A 25,409-nucleotide genomic window follows, 5' to 3' on the forward strand; every position below is an offset into this window, starting at 1 on the left:
GGATATATGTATATGTATAGCTGATTCACTTTGTTATAAAGCAGAAACTAACACATAATTGTAAAGCAATTATACTCCAATAAAGATGTTAAAAAAATTAAATGTAGTCTTTATCTTCTCAAACTCCATTTCTTTCTATTTTGATTCTAAGGGAAATAAAAATTAATTTTCCTTCATCTATCCTAATATAATCCATAATCAACTGCAGGTTTCCTCTTACTATGAGGGACAGTAAGGCCATATGTTACTTTATCTCTTCTGTTGAAGAAGAATCACTATTCATGCTCTCTGGGCTCCTGTTTCTCCCTAAGCCCTTAGATCCTCATCCCTATTTAGAATTCTGCAGTGTGCTGGTCCCCTGGGAAAAGAACCAGTCACTGATTGGTATTTTGCTATATTTGTTACTATGGTGCAGTAGAAGGGGAAAACCCTCTTTCTCTTAATTTATTGTGAAAATATTTTAAGGATGTTTGTTAAGACACGTTATTTATGCTAATCTATGATGGCAGTGTCTATCCATACCAAGAGGTGGTCCAGAATTGAGAAAATGAAGAAAAATAACAGAGGCGTTGGTTGAGGTTGGACTATAGATTAAAGCAAGTGTTGATTGAGAGCAGGAAGACAGGAGACCAGAGTCAGCTGGCAAGGCTGAATTTAGTAACACAGGTGACCATGATTGCTCTTGAGCCTGTGATCATATCGTTGGGATAGAAAGGAAAGGGAAGAGAGGTAAAGAATAGAAATCAAAATAAATATTTATTATGTGTGTAACCCTGTTACTTGTCTTACATCACTAGAAAGGTCAGCAGGTAAAGTTAATGATAAAAAGAACCCAATTTATCTATAGGTGATGAAAGAAATTCAGTAGGTGATACAAGGCCTTATTTTTAAGTTCACATAGGACCATCTTTCAGTACACCTAAGTACCACCCAGATAGTAACTTGAAATCTTTGTCTCTTTTTCTCCTTTCTTAAAACACTATTTGTCTTTCCTTATGGCCCATGTCTTTCCAACATGTCACTGTCCGCATGTGACTAAGGTCAAGAAGAAGCATTGGCCTTCTGTGCCATCCCTAACTCTAGTAGGAGAGTCATATTGGACTCTGTCTTCTGAATGAAACACGGAAGAAAGATAAACTTCATTTTTGCTAGTATTGATTGCTTTGCATCATAACTTCTGGGTGTTACTATTTATAATATTGAAATAACTAGAGAACGAGTCAGAAAACCTTGCTCTGCCAAAACTGTCAGACATTTCCACATAGTTTTCACAATCCACCATGCATTATTTGTTTACCACCATTATGCAGATGAAGACAGGTTCTGAGAATTTTAAATTATATAACTTCATTTACTGTGAATAGTAGGTCCAATCCCTCTCAATATTTCTTCCAAGAATGGGCAGGCGGTTAGGGGGGTGCAATACCATGGAGAAGTTTAGAATTGGGTAAAACTGAAAAGGACATTATTAAAAAAAAGAAAGAAAAAGGAAAGAAAGCACTCAAGACTGCTTTTATTTGGGTGTCTTCCCTTTTATCTAATCACATAAATATATGTATAATATATCTATTATTTATATAGCTTTTATGTAGATACAGATATCTTTCTTTTTTTAACTTCTGAATATCCTTTCTGGCAGTTTGTCTCAGGTTGGTATTTGCAGTCTATGGTATTCTTAATATGAGTTAATTTCCTGATAAATGTGGCTGAATTTAATTCAAAAATATTTAAAATCAACAGCTGTCTAGACGAAATGCAATTATTTACACTGAAAACATCATTCTCTTTAAAGTTGAAAAAGTGGATACAGTGGTACACATACAGTCTCAGAGATTTTGACCAGTGGTCACACAATCCAGACAAAATACCAGAGGCACAATTCCAAACCCAAGGGAGAAAGAGGTTGATTGGCAATTGAGCGGTGGTAGGACTGGGTTTGTGAAAAAGTCCGCATGAACGTGGTTCATATGATAGTCTCAGAATTGTGTCCAGTTATGTTTAACTGGCAGCTTCGTTGAAAGTTTACCTAGATCACTAATTAGTAACAGCTTCAGAAACGGGAGGCGTTTCTCTTTGTCCCTTCTTTCTCATCTTAGAATGGGCAGCAGTTGCCCATGTTTTAATTACTCTTCATTTGTTCAACCAAGAATCTGAGTGACGCTCTCACTAACACTGTTTTCATTGCACAATAGACCATGTGCTGGGTGGGCTTCCTGAAGAGGATTAATGAGAGCAAAGTACAGAAATCTGCTCAGGTTATTAAAGGCTAACAGTGATTTTTCTAATGTGTCTGTTTATTATGCACAGTATCTCCTCTACACTCATATTACCTAGTCAATGTGTTTGTCAATTGTTAATATCTTTTTGTTGCAGATACAGATGTGGTGTATAAAAGCGAGAATGGACATGTCATTAAACTGAATATAGAAACAAATACTACCACATTATTATTGGAAAACACAACTTTTGTAAGTAATGAATAATTAATTACTTTAATCATTTCAGTATTGTTTAGAATGCTCTCTTGGTATACATAATGGTCATTTTTTTTCAGCTTCAGCACTTGCAAAGCTTTTCAGGTGAAAAGTTTAGGCTGGGATATTATTAGAATCAGTAGATCTATTGATAGAAAATTCCCATGTGACCATCCGCTCTGTTTTCTCCCCATTTATCCTTTTTAGTAAATGAATAAGTGTTTCTAAGAATAATATTTTTTTAGAATGAATATTTATTCCAATATTTTCTATGTAAGTTTAGCCATACAAATGCCAAAATTAAAAAAAAAAAAGGTTAATCTAATGTAAGTCATCATAACTTTTTCTCCCCCTTTACTTTTCATTCTTCCTGACTTGTTTCTAATTGTGGTTTTCAAAATCAAGAAGGCGGGCTTTGTAAAACTGGCCTTTAGTTGGAGTTGATATGCTTTACTTTTATAATTAAGCTCTCTATCAGTATCATTTCTCTTCTCCAGAATCATTGTTTGGGCTAACAATGATCCAAATAACTGAATGTATTTATTTTGCTCTCATAAATGTATATGAACTTTGGGGTAAATTCAGTCCTCTTAAGGTTAGATTTAGCTATGATTACCTATTGAGTAAGTGATAATGAATTAACTGTTTCAAATGTTCAAAATCTAGGATCAAACACCACTGAAAAATAGTTTAAAGTTATTTGCTCATTGTTTTATACAAAGGTTCAATGTATTGCCTATTAGATGAGTTCTTATGTTATAACACATGAACTTAGACCTCAGAAGACCTCCTATACAAATTAAAGGAATAAGCAAACCATCAGATACTTTTTTTTTTTGTTTTTGTTTTTGTTTTTGCGGTATGCGGGCCTCTCACCGCTGTGGCCTCTCCCACCGCGGAGCACAGGCTCCGGACGCGCAGGCTCAGCGGCCATGGCTCACGGGCCCAGCTGCTCCGCGGCATGTGGGATCTTCCCGGACCGGGTCACGAACCCGTGTCCCCTGCATTGTCAGGCGGACTCCCAACCACAGCGCCACCAGGAAAGCCCCATCAGATACTTTTTGTACTTATTGCTACTTGTACATTTGGAATAAACATTTGATCTTCATGTTTGTAATAGGGTGGCCAGGCGGAAGAGATGAAGTGAAAACTTCTGTTGTTAGTGTTTTTATTTAATAAGAGAAAAGTGGTTGGTGAAATCACGCAGTGATTATATATATGTATATATTTGTTAGACTAAATTCAACCAACCAGCTGAGTTACTTTAGCAATTAGGTTATTAACTAACTAATAATGGTATTTCTATTTTTAAATGAATCAGTTAATTCACAGATATTAGAAGAGCAGATACTCTGAATGCAACGATTTATATAGTACTTGTGGAATGCCAAGGAAATATAAGCCATATTGCTCACTTTCTTAGCATATGGATTTCCTTGGGGGAGATAATGCTTACCTTCCTGAAAAAGTTTAACAAACAGCATAGAGCAGTATCTATTATTTCTTAATTGGTTGGTCCTCGGGGATACTAGAGAAGAGACTAAGGAATCATCCAGAGATGCTGAAATCAATGGGAAAGAAACTCTCCAGTTGAGATAGGACAGGAGGTAGAAAGCAGGAATCAGTAATTATGACAGCTAATGATTGGCTGATGAAAGTCAATGCGAATTAATTTCAATAAAACTAGTTTGGAGAACAAAATTAAATGAATTTTTGTATTTGTTTCCTTTATTATAAAGTAACATTTTTGATGGGGGGTATAGACCTTTGGTGGTCAAGTATTTAAGTTAAGAATAGACACGTAGTACATGAATATCTGGTTATGTGACTGTTCCACACTGATGATCCCCTTACACGGGTTAATGAGGTCTTCTTCTGGTCACTAATTATCTTTTTTTTTTTTCAGCATTTATTCCTTGCTTTCTTAGTCTCTTTGGTACATCAGAAAAGGAACAGAACAAACCTTTTCAGTTATTATTTCATTCTGTTGTTGGTACTTCGTACTTTACACCAACCCCATCTCATTGTAGTTTTCTCCATGTGCTGATTAATGCCATTTTATCTTTATGCTTGTATGTTTAATCTTTTAAAAATCCTTTTGAGGTCTATTTCTGCTCTTTTCTATGTTGGCCATGACTCTTAATTACCACCGAGTCATATTTAACAAATATTCTAATTTACTGATCTTTTAAGATTCATAGGCTCCCTGAAGACATTTATCTCACAACACAGATAATTAAGCAGTTTATAAGTCCTAGAGGCATCAGAATTCAGTGGAGGAGGATGAGGATAAAGATTGGAATGCGACTTATGTTTCCAACTAGTTAACTCAGAACTGCAAACAAAAAATACAAATTAACACGAATCCAGGTGAATTCAAAGGAACTTGTTTAATCATTTTCTCCTTCTAACTCCAAGATAGCATTATTAAACACACTTGTGTTTTAAAGATCATGCTAAGCTAAAGTCTGGATATGCTTTCTCTCTCAAGCCATACTCTTGGGAAAAAAATCTCTTATCAGAGCATAAAATTTTTATTTATAGTGCAGTTTTTTTTCATTGAGCAATTAGCAATACTTTAATGACAATTATAATTAATTGGATTAGATCACTATAAGAAGCTTTGTAGTAAAGTGTACCAAGGCAATTGAGAAAAAAAATTATTACTTAAAATGTGATAACAGAATAGCCTCTTGTATAATAAGACATATTTTGCAAAAAAATGTGACTGCCAATTTATTTTAAAACTTAATATAACATCACATTGTCTTTTCTCTGCTTACATTCATTTTAAATATGAATGGTGGGCACTTTTAGCTATGTAATCATGGTTAGCAGACACTATGAGTAATGATAATACTGGCTGTGACTGTCAAAAATAAAACAAAAGTAAATAATTTTCCTGAAGTAATTGGCTTATGTCTTAAGGCATTCTTTTGGAGTGAAGATAGGTGGACTTCTAATAATGAAGGAGAAAATTAAAGCGTATATAACTTTTTGAAGAGGAGTTACATGAAAGGAGTGATTTAGCCCCAAAACTGCTCTTAATCATTTTTAAGTGCTTGGAAAAGTTATCTCATAAAGCCACAACTATTTCAAACAAAAGCTCATTCACAGTGTCATAATGAGGAAAATGTTTCATAAGTATTAGCTGTATTCTTTCTACTGGAAATATTTTGAATATCACCAGTGGTCTTGGCAAAAACACCAGCATTCATAAATAGTTCTGTCAAATCTCTGAGATTAGAAAGGAATTGGCAACATGATTTTAAGCTATATGCTTAAACATTACTAAGATTCAAAAAAAAAAAAAGCTTGTGTACTAATATGGAAAGGGAAACTAAATATCTGTAAGCTTTTAAAACTATGCTATAAAAATAGCCTAAAGCAGAGAAAGGAAATTCAAGGTAACATTCAAGGGAAATGTTACCTACACATGTTTTGGTCCAACAGTTTATTTAGAGGTCATTACAAAATAGTAGGTTTGACTAGAACCAAAGAATATTTATGGACTTATCATGCATAGAGATAGCATCAATTGATTTGTATACCACTGCATTTTTTTAACATCTTTATTAGAGTAGAGTTGCTTTACAATGTTGTGTTAGTTTCTGCTGTATAACAGCGTGAATCAGCTATACATATACATATATCCCCATATCCCCTCCCTCTTGCATCTCCCTCCCACCCTCCCTATCCCTCTAGGTGGTCACAAAGCACGGAGCTGATCTCCCTCTGCTATGCGGCTGCTTCCCACTAGCTATTTATTTTACATTTGGTAGTGTATATATGTCCATGCCAGTCTCTAACTTCGTCCCAGCTTACCCTTACCCCTCCACGTGTCCCCACGTCCATTCTCTACATTTACGTCTTTATTCCTGTCTTGCCCCTAGGTTCTTCAGAACTTTTTTTTTTTCACATTCCATATATATATGTTACCATACGGTATTTGTTTTCCTTTTTCTGACTTAGTTCACTCTGTATGACAGACTCTAGGTCCATCCACCTCACTACAAATAACTCAATTTTGTTTCTTTTTATGGCTGAGTAATATTCCATTGTATATATGTGCCACACCACCTTTATCCATTCATCTGTCGATGGACACTTAGGTTGCTTCCATTTCCTGGCTATTGTAAATAGTGCTGCAGTGAACATTGTGCTCCATTACTCCTTATGAATTATGCTTTTCTCAGGGTATATGCCCACTAGTGGGATTGCTGGGTCATATGGTAGTTCTATTTTTACTTTTTTAAGGAGCCTCCATACTGTTCTCCATAGTGGCTGTGTCAATTAATGTTCCCACCAACAGTGCAAGAGGGTTCCCTTTTCTCGACACCCTCTCCAGCATTTATGTTTGTAGAATTTTTGATGATGGCCATTCTGACTGGTGTCAGGTAATACCTAATTGTAGTTTTGATTTGCATTTCTGTAATGATTAGTGATGTTGAGCATCCTTTCATGTGTTTGTTGGCAATCTGTGTATCTTCTTTGGAGAAATGACTATTTAGGTCTTCTGCCCATTTTTGGATTAGGTTGTTTGTTGTTTTTATATTGAGCTGCATGAGCTGCTTTAATATTTTGGAGATTAATCCTTTGTCAGTTGCTTTTTTTGCAAATATTTTCTCCCATTCTGAGGGTTGTCTTTTCATCTTGTTTATGGTTTCTTTTGCTTTGCAAAACTTTTAAGTTTCATTAGGTCCCATTTGTTTATTTTTGTTTTTCTTTCCATTTCTCTAGGAGGTGGGTCAAAAAGGATCCTGCTGTGATTTATGTAATAGAGGGTTCTGCCTATGTTTTCCTCTAAGAGTTTGATAGTGTCTGGCCTTACATTTAGGTCTTTAATCCATTTGGAGTTTATTTTTGTGTATAGTGTTAGGGAGTGTTCTAATTTCATTCTTTTACAGGTAGCTGTCCAGTTTTCCCAACACCACTTATTGAAGAGACTGTCTTTTCTCCATTGTATATTCTGATCTCCTTTATCAAAGATAAGGTGACCATGTGTGTGTGGGTTTATCTCTCGTCTTTCTATCCTGTTCCATTGATCTATGTTTCTGTTTTATGCCAGTACCATGCTGTCTTGATTTCTGTAGCTTTGTATTATAGTCTGAAGTCCAGGAGCATGATTCCTCCAGCTCTGTTTTTCTTTCTCAAGATTGCTTTGGATATTTGGGGTCCTTTGTGTTTCCATAGAAACTGTGAAATTTTTTGTCCTAGTTCTGTGACAAATGCCATTGGTAGTTTGATAGGGATTGCAATAAATCTTCAGATTGCTTTGGGTAGTATGGTCATTTTCACAACGTTGATTCTTCCAATCTAAGAACATGGTATATCTCTCCATCTGTTTGTATCATCTTCAATTTCTTCCATCAGTGTCTTATAGTTTTCTGCATACAGGTTTTTTGTCTCCTTAGGTAGGTTTATACCTAGGTATTTTATCCTTTTTGTTGCAATGGTAAATGGGAGTGTTTCCTTAATTACTCTTTCAGAGTTTTCATCATTAGTGTACAGGAATGCAAGAGATTTCTGTGCATTAATTTTGTATCCTGCCACTTTCCCAAATTAATTGATTATCTCTAGTAGTTTTCTGGTAGCATCTTTAGGGTTCTCCATGTATAGTATCATGTCATCTGCAAACAGTGACAGTTTTACTTCTTCTCTGATTTGGATTCCTTTTTTCTTTTTCTTCTCTGATTGCTGTGGCTAAAACTTCCGAAACTTTGTTGAATAATAGCGGTGAGAGCAGGCAATCTTGTCTTGTTCCTGATCTTAGTGGAAATGGTTTCAGTTTTTCACCATTGAGAACGATTTTGGCTGTGTGTTTGTCATATATGGCCTTTACTATGTTGAGGTAAGTTCCCTCTATGCTTACTTTCTGGAGGGTTTTTATCAAAATGGGTGTTGAATATTGTTGAAAGTTGCTTCTGCATCTATTGGGATTATCATATGGTTTTTCTCCTTCAGTTTGTTAATATGGTTTATCACTGATTGATTTGCATATATTGAAGAATCCTTGCATTCCTGGGATAAACCCCACTTGATCATGGTGTATGATCCTTTAAATGTGCTGTTGGATTCTGTTTTCTATTATTTTGTTGAAGATTCTTGCATCTGTGTTTGTCAGTGATATTGTCCTGTAGTATTCTTTCTTTGTGACATCTTGGTCTTGTTTTGGTACCAGGGTGATGGTGGCCTCGTAGAATGAGTTTGGGCGTGTTCATTCCTCTGCTCTATTTTGGAAGAGTTTGAGAAGGATGGGTGTTAGATGTTCTCTAAATGTTTGATAGAATTCGCCTGTGAAGCCATCTGGTCCTGGGCTTTTGTTTGTTGGAAGATTTTTAATTACAGTTTCTATTTCAGTGCTTGTGATTGGTAGTTTCATATTTTCTGTTTCTTCCTGGTTGTGTTGGAAGGTTGTGCTTTTCTAAGAATTTGTCCATTCCTTCCAGGTTGTCCATTTGATTGGAATATAGTTGCTTGTAGTAATTTCTTTACTATCGTTTCCTTCATTTCGTTTTCATTTATTTCTGATCTGATCTTTACAATTTCTTTCCTTCTGCTAACTTTGGGGTTTTCTTGTTGTTATTTCTCTAATTGCTTTCCATGTAAGCTTAGGTTGTTTATCTGAGATTGTTTTCGTTTCTTGAAATAGGATGTATTGCTGTAAACTTCCCTCTTAGAACTGCTTTCGCTGCATCCCATAGGTATTGTGTCGTTGTGTTTTCATTGTCACTTGTTTCTAGGTATTTTTTGATTTCCTCTTTGTTTTCTTCAGTTATCTCTGGTTATTTAGTAGTGTATTGTTTAGCTTCCATGTGTTTGTATTTTTTACAGTGTTTTTCCTGTAATTGATATCTACTCTCATAGCATTGTGGTTGGAAAAGATACTTGATATGATTTCAATTTTCTTAAATTTACCAAGGCTTGATTTGTAACCCACAGTGTCATCTATCCTGGAGAATGTTCCTTGAGCTCTTAAGAATAAAGTGTATTCTGTAGTTTTGGGGTGGAATGTCCTATAAATATCAATTAAGTCCATCTTGTTTAATGTGTCATTTAAAGCTTGTGTTTGCTTATTTATTTTCATTTTGGATGATCTGTCCATTGGTGAAAGTGGAGTGTTAAAGTCCCCTACTATGATTGTGTTACTGTCGATTTACCCTTTTATGATTGTTAGCATTTGCCTTATGTATTGAGGTGCTTCTATGTTGGGTGCATAAATATTTACAATTGTTATATCTTCTTCTTACAGTGTTTTTCCTGTAATTGATATCTACTCTCATAGCATTGTGGTTGGAAAAGATACTTGATATGATTTCAATTTTCTTAAATTTACCAAGGCTTGATTTGTAACCCACAGTGTCATCTATCCTGGAGAATGTTCCTTGAGCTCTTAAGAATAAAGTGTATTCTGTAGTTTTGGGGTGGAATGTCCTATAAATATCAATTAAGTCCATCTTGTTTAATGTGTCATTTAAAGCTTGTGTTTGCTTATTTATTTTCATTTTGGATGATCTGTCCATTGGTGAAAGTGGAGTGTTAAAGTCCCCTACTATGATTGTGTTACTGTCGATTTACCCTTTTATGATTGTTAGCATTTGCCTTATGTATTGAGGTGCTTCTATGTTGGGTGCATAAATATTTACAATTGTTATATCTTCTTCTTGGATTGATCCCTTGATCATTATGTAGTGTCCTTCTTTGTCTCTTGTGATAGTCTTTATTTTAAAGTCTTTTTTTGTCTGATAATGAGAATTGCTACTCCAGCTTTCTTTTGATTTTCATTTGCATGGAATATCTTTTTCTATCCCCCCCTCACTTTTAGTCTGTGTGTGTCCCTAGGCCTGAAGTGGGTCTCTTGTAGACAGCATATATACGGGTCTTCATTTTGTATCCATTCAACCAGTCTGTGTATTTTGGTTGGGGCACTTCATCCATTTACATTTAAGGTAATTATTGATATGTATGTTCCTATTACCATTTTAAAAATTGTTTTGGGTTTGTTATTGTAGGTATTTTCCTTCTCTTGTGTTTCCTGCCTAGAGAAGTTCCTTTAGCATTTGTTGTAAATGTGTGGTGCTGAATTCTCTTAGCTTTTGCTTGTCTGTAAAGGTTTTAATTGCTCCATCAAATCTGAATGAGATCCTTCCTGGGTAATCTTGGTTGTAGGTTTTTCCCTTTCATCACTTTAAATATGTCCTGCCACTCCCTTCTGGCTTGCAGGGTTTCTGCTGCTAGATCAGCTGTTAACTTTATGGGGATTCCCTTTTATGTTATTTGTTGCTTTTCCCTTCCGCTTTTAATATTTTTTCTTTGTTTTTAATTTTTGATAGTTTGATTAATATGTGTCTTGGCATGTTTCTCCTTGGTTTTATCCTGTATGGGACCCTCTGTGGTTCCTGGGCTTGATTGACCTATTCTTTCCCATATTAGAGAAGTTTTCAACTATAATCTTTTCAAATATTTTCTCAGTCCCTTTCTTTTTCTCTTCTTCTTCTGGGGACTTCTGTATTTAGAATGCTGGCGCGTTTAATGTTGTTCCATAGGTTGCTGCGACTGTCCTCAATTCTTTTCATTCTTTTTTCTTTATTGTGCTCTGTGGTAATTATTTCCACTATTTTATCTTCCAGGTAACTTATCCACTCTTCTGCCTCAGTTATTCTGCTATTGATTCCCTTATTCTGCTATTGATTCCTTCCAGAGAATTTTTCATTTCATTTATTGTGTTGTTCATCATTATTTGTTTGCTCTTTAGTTCTTCTAGCTTTAGGTCTTCTAGGTCTTTGTTACACGTTTCTTGTATTTTCTCCATTTTATTTCCAAGATTTTGGATCATCTTTACCATCATTACTCTGATTTCTTTTTCAGGTAGACTGCCTATTTCCTTTTCATTTGTTTGGTCTGGTGGGTTTTTACTTTGCTCCCTCATTTGCTGTGTATTTCTCTGTCTTCTCATTTTGCTGAACTTACTGTTTTTGTGGTCTCCTCTTCACAGGCTGCAGGTTCGTAGTTCCCCTTGTTTTTGGTGTCTGCCCTCAGTGGGTTGTGTAGGCTTTCTGATGGAGGGGTGTCGTGCCTGTGTTCTGGTGAATGAGGCTGGATCTTGTCTTTCTGGTGGCAGGTCTACCTCTGGTGGTGTGTTTTGTGGTGTCTCTGAACTTATTATCATTTTAGGCAACCTCTCTGCTAATGGGTGAGGTTGTGTTCCAGTCTGCTAGTTGTTTGGCCTGGGGTGTCCAGCACTGGAGCTTGCTCTTCATTGAGTAGAGCTGGGCCTTAGCCTTGAGGCGGAGATCTCTGGGTGGGCTGTTGCCGATTGATATTACGTGGGGCTGGGAGGTCTCTGGTGGTCCAATGTCCAGAACTCAGCTCTCCCACCTCAGCGGCTCAGGCTTGACTTCTGGCCAGAAGACCAAGACCCTGTCAGCCACTCAGCTCAATAGAGCTGAAATTTAGGGACTTCCCTGGTGGTCCAGTGGTTAAGGCTCCATGCTTCAACTGCAGGGGGCACAGGTTTGATCTCTGGTTGGGGTGTTAAGATCCTTGGGCGTGTCGCAGGTTTTACTGTCTTTTTTAGGAAGAATGCACAGATAGGTAGAAAACTTGGGGCCAGTCTTGACGGGCTGCCATTGCAGTATTTTTATTTGTTTAAATTTCACTTATTCTGCCACTGAATATTTGGGGTGGGGGATAGATAAAAATCTTTTTACCACTAAGATATCAAGGAGCTTATTTTCTCATTTATGTTTGAGGAAAGAGCTGCATGTTGAAAAAAAATAGAATGGCACAAGCAATTATTTGTTGGATAAAGACAACCAAAATTTCACCTCTTAAGATTTGAAATAAAGAAAGGTTATCAGGGTTTTCTGACCACCCAGGTGTTTCACATGCTGGCTATAATCATGGAGGATTTTTATGTTAAAAATCTGGCCTCAGACAAGGCATACAAGGATGGCAGAGTAGGAAGACCCTGAACTCACCTCCTCTCACAGGCATACCAAAATTACAACTATTTACAGAACAACTATTGATTAGAAAGATCGACTCTACCAGAAAAGATCTTCCACAACTAACGATATAAAGAACGAATCACAACAAGACAGCTGGGGGTGTGGGGAGAGTTATGGGATATTCAAGACCCATACCTCTGGGAGAGTGATCCACAAACGGGAAAATAATTACAACTGCAGAGGTTCTCCCCAAGGAGCAAGGGGTCTGAGTCCCATATTGGGCTCCCCAGCCAGGGGTACCAGAGCAAGAAGTGGAGCCCCCAGAATGTATGGCTTTGAAGGCCAGAGGGGCTTACTTTCAGGTGATCCAGAGGACTGTGGGAAATAAAGACTCCTCTCTTAAAGAGTGCACAGACAATCTCACACACTGTGGGACCCAGGGCAGAAACAGTAGTTTGAAAGAACTCTGGGTCAGACCTACCTGCTGATCTTGGAGAAGCTCCTGGAGAGTCAGGAGGTAACTGGAGCTCACCTGAGGATATAAAGACTGGCAGCAGCCATTTTGGGGACCTCCTTCTCCCATGTGGAAACTGATGCTGTCAAGGAATATTTTGGAATCCTCCCTCCAGCTTATTAAAGTCAGGACCCAGCCCTGCCACCCCTACCTTCCAGCCTGTAGGCACCAGTACTGGAATCCCTCAGGCCAAGCAACCAGCTGGGCAGGGACACAGCCCCACATACCAGTAGACAGGCTGCCTTAAGACCCCCTGAGCTCATACCTTCCCCTGGACATGGCCGTGTCCACCAGAGGGTCCAGGACCGAGAGCCACACACCAGTACACAGGCACTAGACCCAGGACCTCCAGGGCCCTGCAGCCAGAGACCCTGGGACCACCTCCATCCACCAGTGGGCAGGAATGATCCCCAGAACCCCCTGGGCCCTGGCCACACCCACCAGCCAGCCAGCTCTAGACTTGGGACCAGCATCATCCACCAGCAGTCCAACACCAACTCTGGGACTCCTGGACCTAGGACCCAGCTCTGTCTGCCAGCAGGATGGCACTAGCCCCAGGACCTAACTTTACCCACTGGTGGGTGAGCACCTTGTACTCCTCTGTCTCATTATATATCCCCACTCTCCAGTGAGCCAGCACCAGCTTTGGTATACCCTAGAACCTGCAGCCAGCCATGTAAGGAACCGGCCTAACCCACCAGCAGGCCAACGCTAAATCCAAGAACCTAGCCCCAAAACCATCCACCCCAGAACCTGGTTCTGCCCCAGAGTGCGCCAGCACTAGTGCTGGGGCCCCCAGGGGTTCCACAGCCAGCTGCCTTGTGACCTGGCCCCACCAACCAATGGCTGGCAATCTCCACACAAGGCAGGGCCTGACAACCAACCTAACCAGGAGCCAGCTGCACTTACCAGACTCTGTCCACAGTAGTTAGCCCACCACAGCAGAAGAACCCCCACAGCCCACATAGGGGCATCCCTAGAGCATATAGCTCTGGTGACCAGAGGGGAATATGGTGCTGAGATGCACAGGATGTCTCTTACAAAAGACCACTTCTCCAAGGTTGAGAAACTTAACCAACATACAAGTAATAGAAACAGCAAATTAAGCAAAGTAAGGTAACAGAGGAACATGTTCCAAACAAAGGAACAAGATAAAACCCCATAAGAACTAAATGAAGTGGATAGAGATAGGTGATGTAACAGATAGAGTTCAAGGTAGTAACAATAAAGATAATCAATGAACTTGAGAGAAGAATTGATGAGCAGAGTGAGAAGTTATAAGTTTTTAACAAAGAGTTAGAAAATATAAAAGGAGATCCAAATAGAGATGAAGAATGCAGTACTGAAACAAAACAAAAGAAACAAACAAAAAAAACACTAGAAGGAATAAACAGTAGCTTAAATGATGCAGAGGAATGGATCAGTGAGTTGGAAGACAGAGTAGTGGAAATCACGAATGATGAACAGAAAAAAGAAAAAAAGAATAAAAAGAAATAAGGACAGCTTAATAGGCGTCTGGGACAATATCAAACATAGTAACATTGATCTTATAGGGGTTCTAGAAGGAGAAGAGATAGAGAAAGGGGCAAAGAACGTATTTGAGGACATAATAGCTTAAAACTTCCCTAACCTGGGAAGGGAAGCAGACACTCAGGTCCAGGAAGCACAGAGAGTCTCAAACAGGATCAACCCAAAGAGAACCACACCAAGACACATTGAAATTAAAATGGCAGAAGTTAAAGATAAAGAGAGGAATATTAAAAGCAGCAAGGGAAAAGAGCAACCTACCAGGCAACTCCCATTAGGCTATTAGCTAACTTTTCAGCAGAAACTCTTCAGGCCATTAGGGTGGTATATAAACAGTATATTTAAAGTAATGAAAGTGAAAAACCTACAACCAAGGAAACTACCCAGCAACACTTTCACTCGGATTTGAAGGAGAGACCAAAAGTTTTACAGATAAGCAAAAGTTAAGAGTTCAGCACCACCAAACCAGCTTTACAAGAGGTGTTAATGGGAGTACTTTAAGTGAGAAAGAAAAGGCCACAACCAGAAACATGAATATTATGAAAGGAAAAAACTCATTGGTAAAGACAAATATACAGTAAATATATTTTAGATATTAACCCCTTATCAGTCATATAATTTGCAAATATTTTCTCCCATTCAGTAGGTTGCCTTTTCATTTTGTCAATGGTTTCATTTGCTGAGCAAAAGCTTTTAAGTTTAATTAGGTCCCATTTGTTTACTTTTGCTTTTGTTTCTTTTGTCTGAGGAGACAGATCCCCAAAAAATATTGCTACAATTTCTATCAGAGTGTTCTGCCTATATTGTCTTCTAGGAAGTTTTAGGTCTTACATTTAGGTCTTTAATCCATTTTGAGTTTATTTTTGTATATGGTGTGAGGAAATGTTCTAATTTCATTCTTTCACATGTTGCCTTGTGACCTGGCCCCACCAACCAATGGCTGGCAATCTCCACACAAGGCAGGGCCTGACAACCAACCTAACCAGGAGCCAGCTGCACTTACCAGACTCTGTCCACAGTAGTTAGCCCACCACAGCAGAAGAACCCCCACAGCCCACATAGGGGCATCCCTAGAGCATATAGCTCTGGTGACCAGAGGGGAATATGGTGCTGAGATGCACAGGATGTCTCTTACAAAAGACCACTTCTCCAAGGTTGAGAAACTTAACCAACATACAAGTAATAGAAACAGCAAATTAAGCAAAGTAAGGTAACAGAGGAACATGTTCCAAACAAAGGAACAAGATAAAACCCCATAAGAACTAAATGAAGTGGATAGAGATAGGTGATGTAACAGATAGAGTTCAAGGTAGTAACAATAAAGATAATCAATGAACTTGAGAGAAGAATTGATGAGCAGAGTGAGAAGTTATAAGTTTTTAACAAAGAGTTAGAAAATATAAAAGGAGATCCAAATAGAGATGAAGAATGCAGTACTGAAACAAAACAAAAGAAACAAACAAAAAAAACACTAGAAGGAATAAACAGTAGCTTAAATGATGCAGAGGAATGGATCAGTGAGTTGGAAGACAGAGTAGTGGAAATCACGAATGATGAACAGAAAAAAGAAAAAAAGAATAAAAAGAAATAAGGACAGCTTAATAGGCGTCTGGGACAATATCAAACATAGTAACATTGATCTTATAGGGGTTCTAGAAGGAGAAGAGATAGAGAAAGGGGCAAAGAACGTATTTGAGGACATAATAGCTTAAAACTTCCCTAACCTGGGAAGGGAAGCAGACACTCAGGTCCAGGAAGCACAGAGAGTCTCAAACAGGATCAACCCAAAGAGAACCACACCAAGACACATTGAAATTAAAATGGCAGAAGTTAAAGATAAAGAGAGGAATATTAAAAGCAGCAAGGGAAAAGAGCAACCTACCAGGCAACTCCCATTAGGCTATTAGCTAACTTTTCAGCAGAAACTCTTCAGGCCATTAGGGTGGTATATAAACAGTATATTTAAAGTAATGAAAGTGAAAAACCTACAACCAAGGAAACTACCCAGCAACACTTTCACTCGGATTTGAAGGAGAGACCAAAAGTTTTACAGATAAGCAAAAGTTAAGAGTTCAGCACCACCAAACCAGCTTTACAAGAGGTGTTAATGGGAGTACTTTAAGTGAGAAAGAAAAGGCCACAACCAGAAACATGAATATTATGAAAGGAAAAAACTCATTGGTAAAGACAAATATACAGTAAATATATTTTAGATATTAACCCCTTATCAGTCATATAATTTGCAAATATTTTCTCCCATTCAGTAGGTTGCCTTTTCATTTTGTCAATGGTTTCATTTGCTGAGCAAAAGCTTTTAAGTTTAATTAGGTCCCATTTGTTTACTTTTGCTTTTGTTTCTTTTGTCTGAGGAGACAGATCCCCAAAAAATATTGCTACAATTTCTATCAGAGTGTTCTGCCTATATTGTCTTCTAGGAAGTTTTAGGTCTTACATTTAGGTCTTTAATCCATTTTGAGTTTATTTTTGTATATGGTGTGAGGAAATGTTCTAATTTCATTCTTTCACATGTAACTGTTCAGTTTTCCCAGCACCACTTATTGAAGAGACTATTTGTTCTCCATTGCATATTCTTAGCTCCTTTGTTGTAGATTAATTGACCATAAGTGTGTGGGTTTATTTCTGGGCTCTGTATTCTGTTCCATGGATGTGTGTGTCTACTTTTGTGCCAGTACCATGTTATTTTGATTACTATAGCTTTGTAGTATAGTCTGAAATCAGGGCACCTGATTCCTCCAGCTTTGTTCTTTTTTCTTAAGATTGCTTTGACAATTTGTTGTCTTTTGTGGTTCCATATAAATTTTACAATTATATGTTTTGTTTTGTGAAAAATGTCATGGGTATTCTGATAGGGATTCCATTAGATTGCTTTGGAGATCCACGAACATTGGATATCTTTCCATTTCTTTGTATCAGCTTCAGTTTTCTTCATCAGTGTTTTATTGTTTTCACAGTATAGGTCTTTCACCTCCTTGGCTAAGTTTATTCCTAGGTATTCCTAGGTATTATATTCATTTTGATGTGATTTTAAATGGGATTGTTTTCTTGCTTTCTCTTTCTGATAGTTCATAAGTAGTGTATAGAAAAGCAACAGATTTCTGTATATTATTCTTATATCTTGCAACCTTACTGAATTCATTTACTAGTGCTAAACTTTTTTGGTGGATACTTTAGGGTTTTCTATATATAGGCTCATGTCATCTGCAAATAGTGAGTTTTATTCCTTCCTTTCCAGTTTGGATGCCTTTTATTGCTTTTTCTTGTCTGATTGCTGTGGCTAGGACTTTCAATACTATGTTAAATATAAATGGTGAGTGTGGGCATCCTTGTCTTGTTCCTGATTTCATATGAAGAGCTTTCATCTTTTCACTGTTGAGTATGATGTTGGCTGTGGGTTTGTAATAAATACCTTTTTATGTTGAGATATGTTCCATCTACACATTTTATTCTTTATAAAAGAAATAGTAATTAAAGATTCATTTCATAGAGATAAACTTACATCTTTATACTATGTATACACTTACATATTAAGTAAAAAAAAAAACAAATTCACATTGTAAGTTCTCTTTATTTGGAACAAAGCATTTATGTTTATAATCTCTCCTTCAGTTTAAAACTATTTTTACAATTCTGTGGCTTTCTTCTTTCTTATCATTTGTTATGTCCCATAATTTTTATATGTCCCTTAAATATTAACATTTGAGATTTTATAAAATACAGTATAATTACAATTAGAAATATTATTCTTAATCTCCCTCATTGACATGTTTAAGAAAAATATAGTGAAAACATGGTTGGGAAAAATATATATAGTATATTGACCTATCTGATATGACAGTCACTAGCCACATATGGCTATTTAAATTTATTTTTAAATTAATTATAATCATGTAAAATTAAAAACTCCATCTTTTAGTGACAACAGCCACATTTTAAACATTCAATATCCAAGTGTAACCAGGGGCTGCCACACCAGATGATGTTCATACAAAGCCTTTCCATTACCATAGGAAGTTCTTCTGCACAGTGCTGATATACATGTATATATAATAGAAATAAAAGTTTTCCTCCATATCACTCAGTACTCCTCTTTGAGGGTAGCCATGTACATATTTCTGCTCATCAAAAATGACTCCAGAAATATGTCTGTGGGTCTTCTTACATCTGTACATAAACAATATATTTCAAAATACATGCACTCATGTGTGTGTGGATATTTAATTTCAACAGCATGGATGGTCTCCCCTTTTCATCTACTTAATAATATAACCTGAAGGTCTTTTTATATTAATGCTTTTGTTTTTCTCTAATATCATTTAATGAGTACATAGAATTCCCTTGCATAATGCACTACCATATATTCATTTCTATTATATTCCTGTAAATACACTTGGCAACCATTTTTGAAATATATTTGTAGGCTAAAATCATAGCAATACTATTGCTGGGTCAAAAGAAATGTCAATTTGAAATTTAATAGTATGAAATTGCATTAATCAGATCCACCAATTAACCTACTCTGGTCGTCACTAGTATTACCAACATATTAACTAATATCAATTTGGCTGATGAAAAAATAGAACTTGTTATGTTGATTTGCAATTATTTAATTATGAATGAGATTGAGCATTATCTTGTCATATGTGCCTTGACAATTGGTTCATTTTTTTCTATGAATTCCTTTGCATAAGCTTTTATAATTGGGACTTTGCAAGTGAGACCCATGTGCAGCAGCATTTCATATTTCCATGTTTCTCCTTAGCTTGAATCTCACTGGAATCATTCATTCACCACCATCTGCAAAGTCCAATGAAAGATTTTTTTTGTATTTCAAATGTCTTATTAGACCTGTATCTATTATTAACTGGTGGAAGAAGGAACGAATAATGAGCGTTAGTGAAGGAGGAACAATGGGAGGATTTGTGAGTAAATGACTGTAATGAACTCATTTAGCTTTAAATACCTATTTAATATAAGAAGAACCATCTGCCCTATGAAGTGTTAGAAATGTACCCCTTAATTTTTCCCTCAGTTTTCAAAGTGAAATAAAATTAATGTTAAAAAAAAAAAAAGAAGTAGGCAAACTAAAAACATTCTTCATGTCTTGGGCTTAATCTGACCTTTATCTGCCCATTTGAAAATGTGCAGAAAAAGGATTGATCTTAGCCTTCTATATATTTCATTAAAAAATATTGAAATCTTAACATTTCTGAGAAAGGGACAATGCAAGAAATAACTTTTGGCTTTGGGACACTAAAATGCAAAGATTAGTAAAGGACAACTCAACTAAAACTAATTTGCCCTGGAAATGATTTTTATATCTATCCTTACATTTTTGGTGAATGTCTAACAGAGCTCCTAAGTGCAGCTGAAGAGACCCAGAAGTGTTTTCAACTGTGACTGTTAGATAAGAATAGAACTGTTTTCTTACTTTAGAGCTGGGGATTTGGGCTCAAGACATTGGATCTGGAGGCAGCCCCTGATTGTTCCTTATTGTCATTCCATTGGATTTGACGTGATTTTACAGGACCTCTTTCTTTCCCTAGTTAAGCAGAAAGTTCTGTGCCACCAGGGAAGTAAATCTGAAGTTACTTTTTTCTTTTACTATTGCCCTTTGCTTTGGCAGATAAGGATCAGTTATAATATATCTGCTTATTAAATGGATAATGACAAATGAGAAGGAAATGGAGAATCAACTTCTTTATGAGTCCTGAGCAGGAGGAGTAATAGTCCACCTGTTAATATACTCAAGAAACATTGATATTCAGAGCTGAAAACCTGAGTCTTGTTATTCTTTGGTTTGGTTCAGATTCTTCCTCTGAATTGTCACATCCTATAATTTGTTTGTTTGTTTGTATCTTGTATCTATTATAATCTCATGTTAAAATTAGAGTACGCAGACAGATATTTTAGCATAGTAAAGAATACCAAGTGGTAAATGATAAAGGCATGATGAAAAGCATTAGTTAACTGAAAAATATTAGTGTGTAATTAATATAAAAAAACTCCTCCAATTTTATTGAAAAATAAGCAAAAGATTTAAATACACTGTTCACAAAAGAAACACATCATTGATAAACGAAGAAATAAATGCTTCACATAATTTACAAACAGAAAAATGATAGTCAACAAAGAGATAGTATTTTGCACCTATCCCACTGGCAAAGTTTAACTCTGACATTACCAAGAACTGGAAAGAATGTGGAGAACAGGACTTCTTACACATTGCTAGCAGGAGTGTAATTTGTGTTTTTACTTTGGGTAACAGTTTGTCATTTTGTGTGAAGTAGAACATTCACACACCCTACAACCCACAAATTTCTCCCTAGATATATACACCATATGAAAATGGTTGCACATGTGCATCAGGAAAGAAGAACACAAAAGTTTATTCAGTCATAGTTGCAAACAACTGCTGTTCTCCTCAACTGAGCTTAGGATCTATTAATAGACATTTCTGATAAAGTGAACAAAAAAGAATGACCTTTAGCTTTGGACCATTAAAATGCAAGTTTAGTAAATGCAACTCAACATTTAAACTAATTTACTCTGGAAATTATTTTTTTATATCCTTGGGTTTCTGGTGAATGTCTAACTCAGTTTGGTTATATATATGTTTGCCTAAATGACATATTTAGTTGGTTTTGAACTTTTAATAGAGGAACCGGGCTGTCCATGATCTTCTTATATGTCCTTTTATCACAGCATTCTGTTACTGATTCATGCATATTTACATTTAGTTGTCGCTCACTAATTTTTATAGGATATTCCATACTTTTATGTTATTTTCACATTATTGTATGGTTTGTCATTATTTTTATAGATTACAGCATATTTGTTGTTTATCTGATAGTCAAGTTTAACTGGGCATGTTATATTTTTATTGGCTAAATTTATTACAAATGACACTCTGTCAAGAGACAAAAGTTATTATTAATCTAATTCTGTGCTTCCAAGGTCCATTAAAATGAAAACAACAAATAAATATTAAACTCTTTATATAAATAGTTTTATCAAAGATAAAAATAAGAGAGAAGAAAGTAGATATCTAACCTGATATTATTATTGAAAAAAATACCAGAATTTATTAAATATCAACAAATAAGTTTCTTTTTAGTTACTAACCTATGTTCTCTCTTGTTCTTTGGGATTATCAATGGTAATGCTAAACTAATGATGTCATACCAACTTTAAATGGGTCTTTGATCCATAAGAAAAATCGATCACCTGTCAACCAAAATTTAATCTTTACAGCACTAGTATTTTCCTATTTTTCCCTCATTTTTAAAGAAGATTCAGCCAGGTTAAATTTTTTTTATGAAGCAATATTGGTCATTATATTTTCTCTTCTTTTTAAAAATATGAAAATTTCAAAATTCTTGGTAGCCACTTCCTGGCCTATGAGAGATATAAAATCACATTACTGACACAAATTCTTAAAATGTCCATATCATGTTTTAAAATAGTAGCTCTATTAATTAGGTTTTCTCTCTAATATTTATCTGATGGAATATCATTGCAAAAATGTACTTAAGGTCTTCCCTGGTGGTGCAGTGGTTGAGAATCTGCCTGCCGATGCAGGGGACATGGGTTCATGCCCCGGTCTGGGAAGATCCCACATGCCGCGGAGCGGCTGGGCCCGTGAGCCATGGCCACTGAGCCTGTGCGTCCGGAGCCTGTGCTCCGCAACGGGAGAGGCCACAACAGTGAGAGGCCCGCGTACCACTAAAAAACAAACAAACAAACAAAATGTACTAAGTAATTTGCTACTGGAAAAATCCAGTCAACCTGTCTTATAAGCATTGTATTGAACAAATTATATTAGGCCATGATTAGGAAAACTTATCCAGAAATTCTAATATGATATTTTTTGGACTTTCATAACTTTTAATTTCTTTCTATATGCTGTTGGGCCCGTGAGCCATGGCCACTGAGCCTGTGCGTCCGGCGCCTGTGCTCCGCAACGGGAGAGGCCACAACAGTGAGAGGCCCGCATACCACTAAAAAACAAACTAAAAAACAAACAAACAAACAAACAAAATGTACTAAGTAATTTACTACTGGAAAAATCCAGTCAACCTGTCTTATAAGCATTGTATTGAACAAATTATATTAGGCCATGATTAGGAAAACTTATCCAGAAATTCTAATATGATATTTTTTGGACTTTCATAACTTTTAATTTCTTTCTATATGCTGTATTTTTTAGCACATTACATTTAGTGCATTACATTCTTTACCTGAAAGTAATAACACCATTTAAGATAAATTATGTTTGAAGTATTGTGATTAGAAAACATTAAGACAATTTGAAGAATCAGATTAGCATAACTGAACTTCAAAGGAATAATTTGTGTAAGTATGCAGTTTACAATATTCCTTAACTTCCTTCTCCAGCCTAAGCTTTCCTAATTTGTTGTATTTTTGAGTGCAGAAATACTGACATTTTTCTCAAAGTCATCTTGTTGGCCCTTTTTTAAAAGTTATTAACAGAATTCAGAGACCATTAGTTTTACCTTCTATTAAAAATAAAAATTGTTTTTTAAATGTTTTAGTGTATGGACTATGATCCAAATCAATAAGATATTAATTTGGCCATTCACATTTATTGAGCAAGAAAGATATATGTGAGGCATTCTACATGAGTTAGTAAGTACTGATTTAATAGTCTTAAAAACTACCTACTTGCACCATGGCATTTTCTCCATTGAGTTTTTTAATAAAATATTCTAGAATCAATAGAATGCATGGTGCCAAGAAAAAAAAATAGAGACGATCTATTATGTTTATACAACATGGATGTCCTAGGTATCACAAAGTAATATAATTCAGACACTATACTAATTAATTGGGTAGCTACGAAAAGAGAACATTCAAAAAATGCAATAAAAGGTCTGATTTTTAAAAAAATCTTTGCATATAAACACAGTTATGGCTATAACCAACATGGCTTTATTTAGAGCTGCAAGATAAAAAAAAACAATCTCTCTGCCTCTTCCTTGTTTCTTTCATTCGAAGCCAGACAGAGAAAGAGAGTCCATCTTTGGTATCCCTTAATAGACTGCAATTTGGTTTGCCTTCTTTTCTGCCTTCTTTCAACCTTCTTTTCCCTTTTTATCAATTGTATAGTAACCATTTCCCTCCTGCCATCCACTGAAGGTCAACTGGCTTTTTAAAATCTTTCCTCATGCTCATTTCATGATTATTTATAGACTGCATTGTAAAAGAAGCTTATTGACATTATATACTTAATCACATACTTGAAAAAATAATATTTTATTTTTCTAGAATAAGAGATGACTTTTCTAAACATTTTTGGTCAGTTATCAAAAAGCTAAAAATCAGATTAGGTAATGAGGGAAATTATAGCCAAATAAATTAAACATAAGGGGTGTGTGTGTGTGGGTGTGTGTGTGTGTGTGTGTGTGTGTGTAGGATTTTGGTTGGGTGAGGTGGAGAGAGTGTGTGTGTGTGTGTGTGTGTGTGTGTGTGTGTAGGATTTTGGTTGGGTGAGGTGGAGAGAGCAGGAAAGAAAGACCATAGGGTCCTCAAAGACCTACTTTCTTGTTTTCATCCTTCTATATCTGTTGAAAATGTACCCACCTACACTTTAAGACTTAGCGGATTCTCCAACTCAAGTTCTTGGACCAGTAATTTTTTTTTTGTAATAGAGGTGCCTATACATATTTTTATCACCAGCATGTTACAAGATCTAGAATAACACTCACCTGAACTGTACTGTTCTTATGCATCTGTCATTTCTCAATCTTAAGGCAACCAAGTCTTCTACCAGCTTTTGTTAATTGTAATCCAATCTCTTGTTCTTCTCTTACTCATTCTTTTCTCAGCTTTAAGTCATACAAATGCATATTTTATATGTTCTGGCACTTCTGACATTTACATTTGTGTTTAATGATTTCTTGCCATGATATTCAATATCTGACATCTTGGAATACCATCATTGTCTGGTTTTACCTCTGGTTATAATGTTTCTGACAAGAATGAATCATTGCAATGGAGCCTCTTAATAGGGGCATTACTGTGGCAGTAGATGTAAATTGAGGTTCCAGACAAGCCAGAAGAGCAATAATAGAAGTGATCAGTGATTAAGTGAACTGCACATATAATTGTATACATATGACTCAGACGAATCACTTGCACTGAAAAGGACAGAGAAGGCTTAAAGAGGGAGAATTAGAATGATATTTGAGAGAAATACAGCTTGAATAAAGAGCAGGGAGAGGTGAAGTTATTATGGCAGGTGGAGCAGGTTTACTTATAAAAGTAATCGTAAACATTACTCATAATAACTGCATTGTTACTGATCCACTCATAGTAGAACATGTTGTTTGAGAGGTTTTGCTCTTTTTGTCTGATGAGAATGAATTTACATTGAATGTAAACTTTCATCTAGTACTCCATAAAATCCCAGATATCTCTCTTAAACTCCAGGCTATGTAAAAAAAGCTTGAATATCCCCTATTGGATATCACATTAGGATTAAAAACATAGCATATCTAAAATTGGTATGTCTAAAATTTTCCTCAACTATGCCTGGTTTTTGCTTTTTCCCAAGTTTGGTTGCAGTAGCAACATTTACCCAGTGATAAAAACGTGAAAACCCAAAATTGTTTTGTATACTTTCTTCTTAGTCTTCAGATCTAATCAATAAATTCTTTTGTTTTTATCAGCAATCTCCCTTGCAGATGTACCCTCCTCCCTATGCCCTTGCATCTTTCTTAACTTCTTGACGTTGCTTGTCTGGATTGTCATGAGAACTTCTTCCCAGATCTCACTGACCTCAAGATGTCATCAGATCTAACTCACCCAACTGCCAGAGGAATCATTCTAAATTCAAATCTGATTCTGTTGCTTCCTTGGCTTTATATTTCACCATTCATGAAAACAGTGATTAGCTCTGCCATA

The 25,409-nt window shown here is 36.2% G+C and overlaps 1 protein-coding gene across 2 annotated transcripts in view; it reads left to right on the forward strand.

The window, feature by feature from the left end:
• The window catches only part of DPP10 (dipeptidyl peptidase like 10), a 685,210-nt gene that overhangs the window by 335,622 nt on the left and 324,179 nt on the right, over positions 1–25,409 (forward strand). For both annotated transcript variants that reach the window (XR_002890440.2, XM_024114996.2), the window contains exon 4: positions 2,374–2,468. Coding sequence is in view for 1 of the 2 variants with exons in the window: in XM_024114996.2 (XP_023970764.1) it covers positions 2,374–2,468 (95 nt within the window). In the remaining variant the exon portion in view is untranslated. The remainder of the gene's footprint in view (positions 1–2,373; positions 2,469–25,409) is intronic.

The sequence above is a fragment of the Physeter macrocephalus genome, chromosome 2 (genome assembly GCF_002837175.3).
Source record: "Physeter macrocephalus isolate SW-GA chromosome 2, ASM283717v5, whole genome shotgun sequence".
In the NCBI taxonomy this organism is placed as follows: Eukaryota; Metazoa; Chordata; class Mammalia; order Artiodactyla; family Physeteridae; genus Physeter; species Physeter macrocephalus.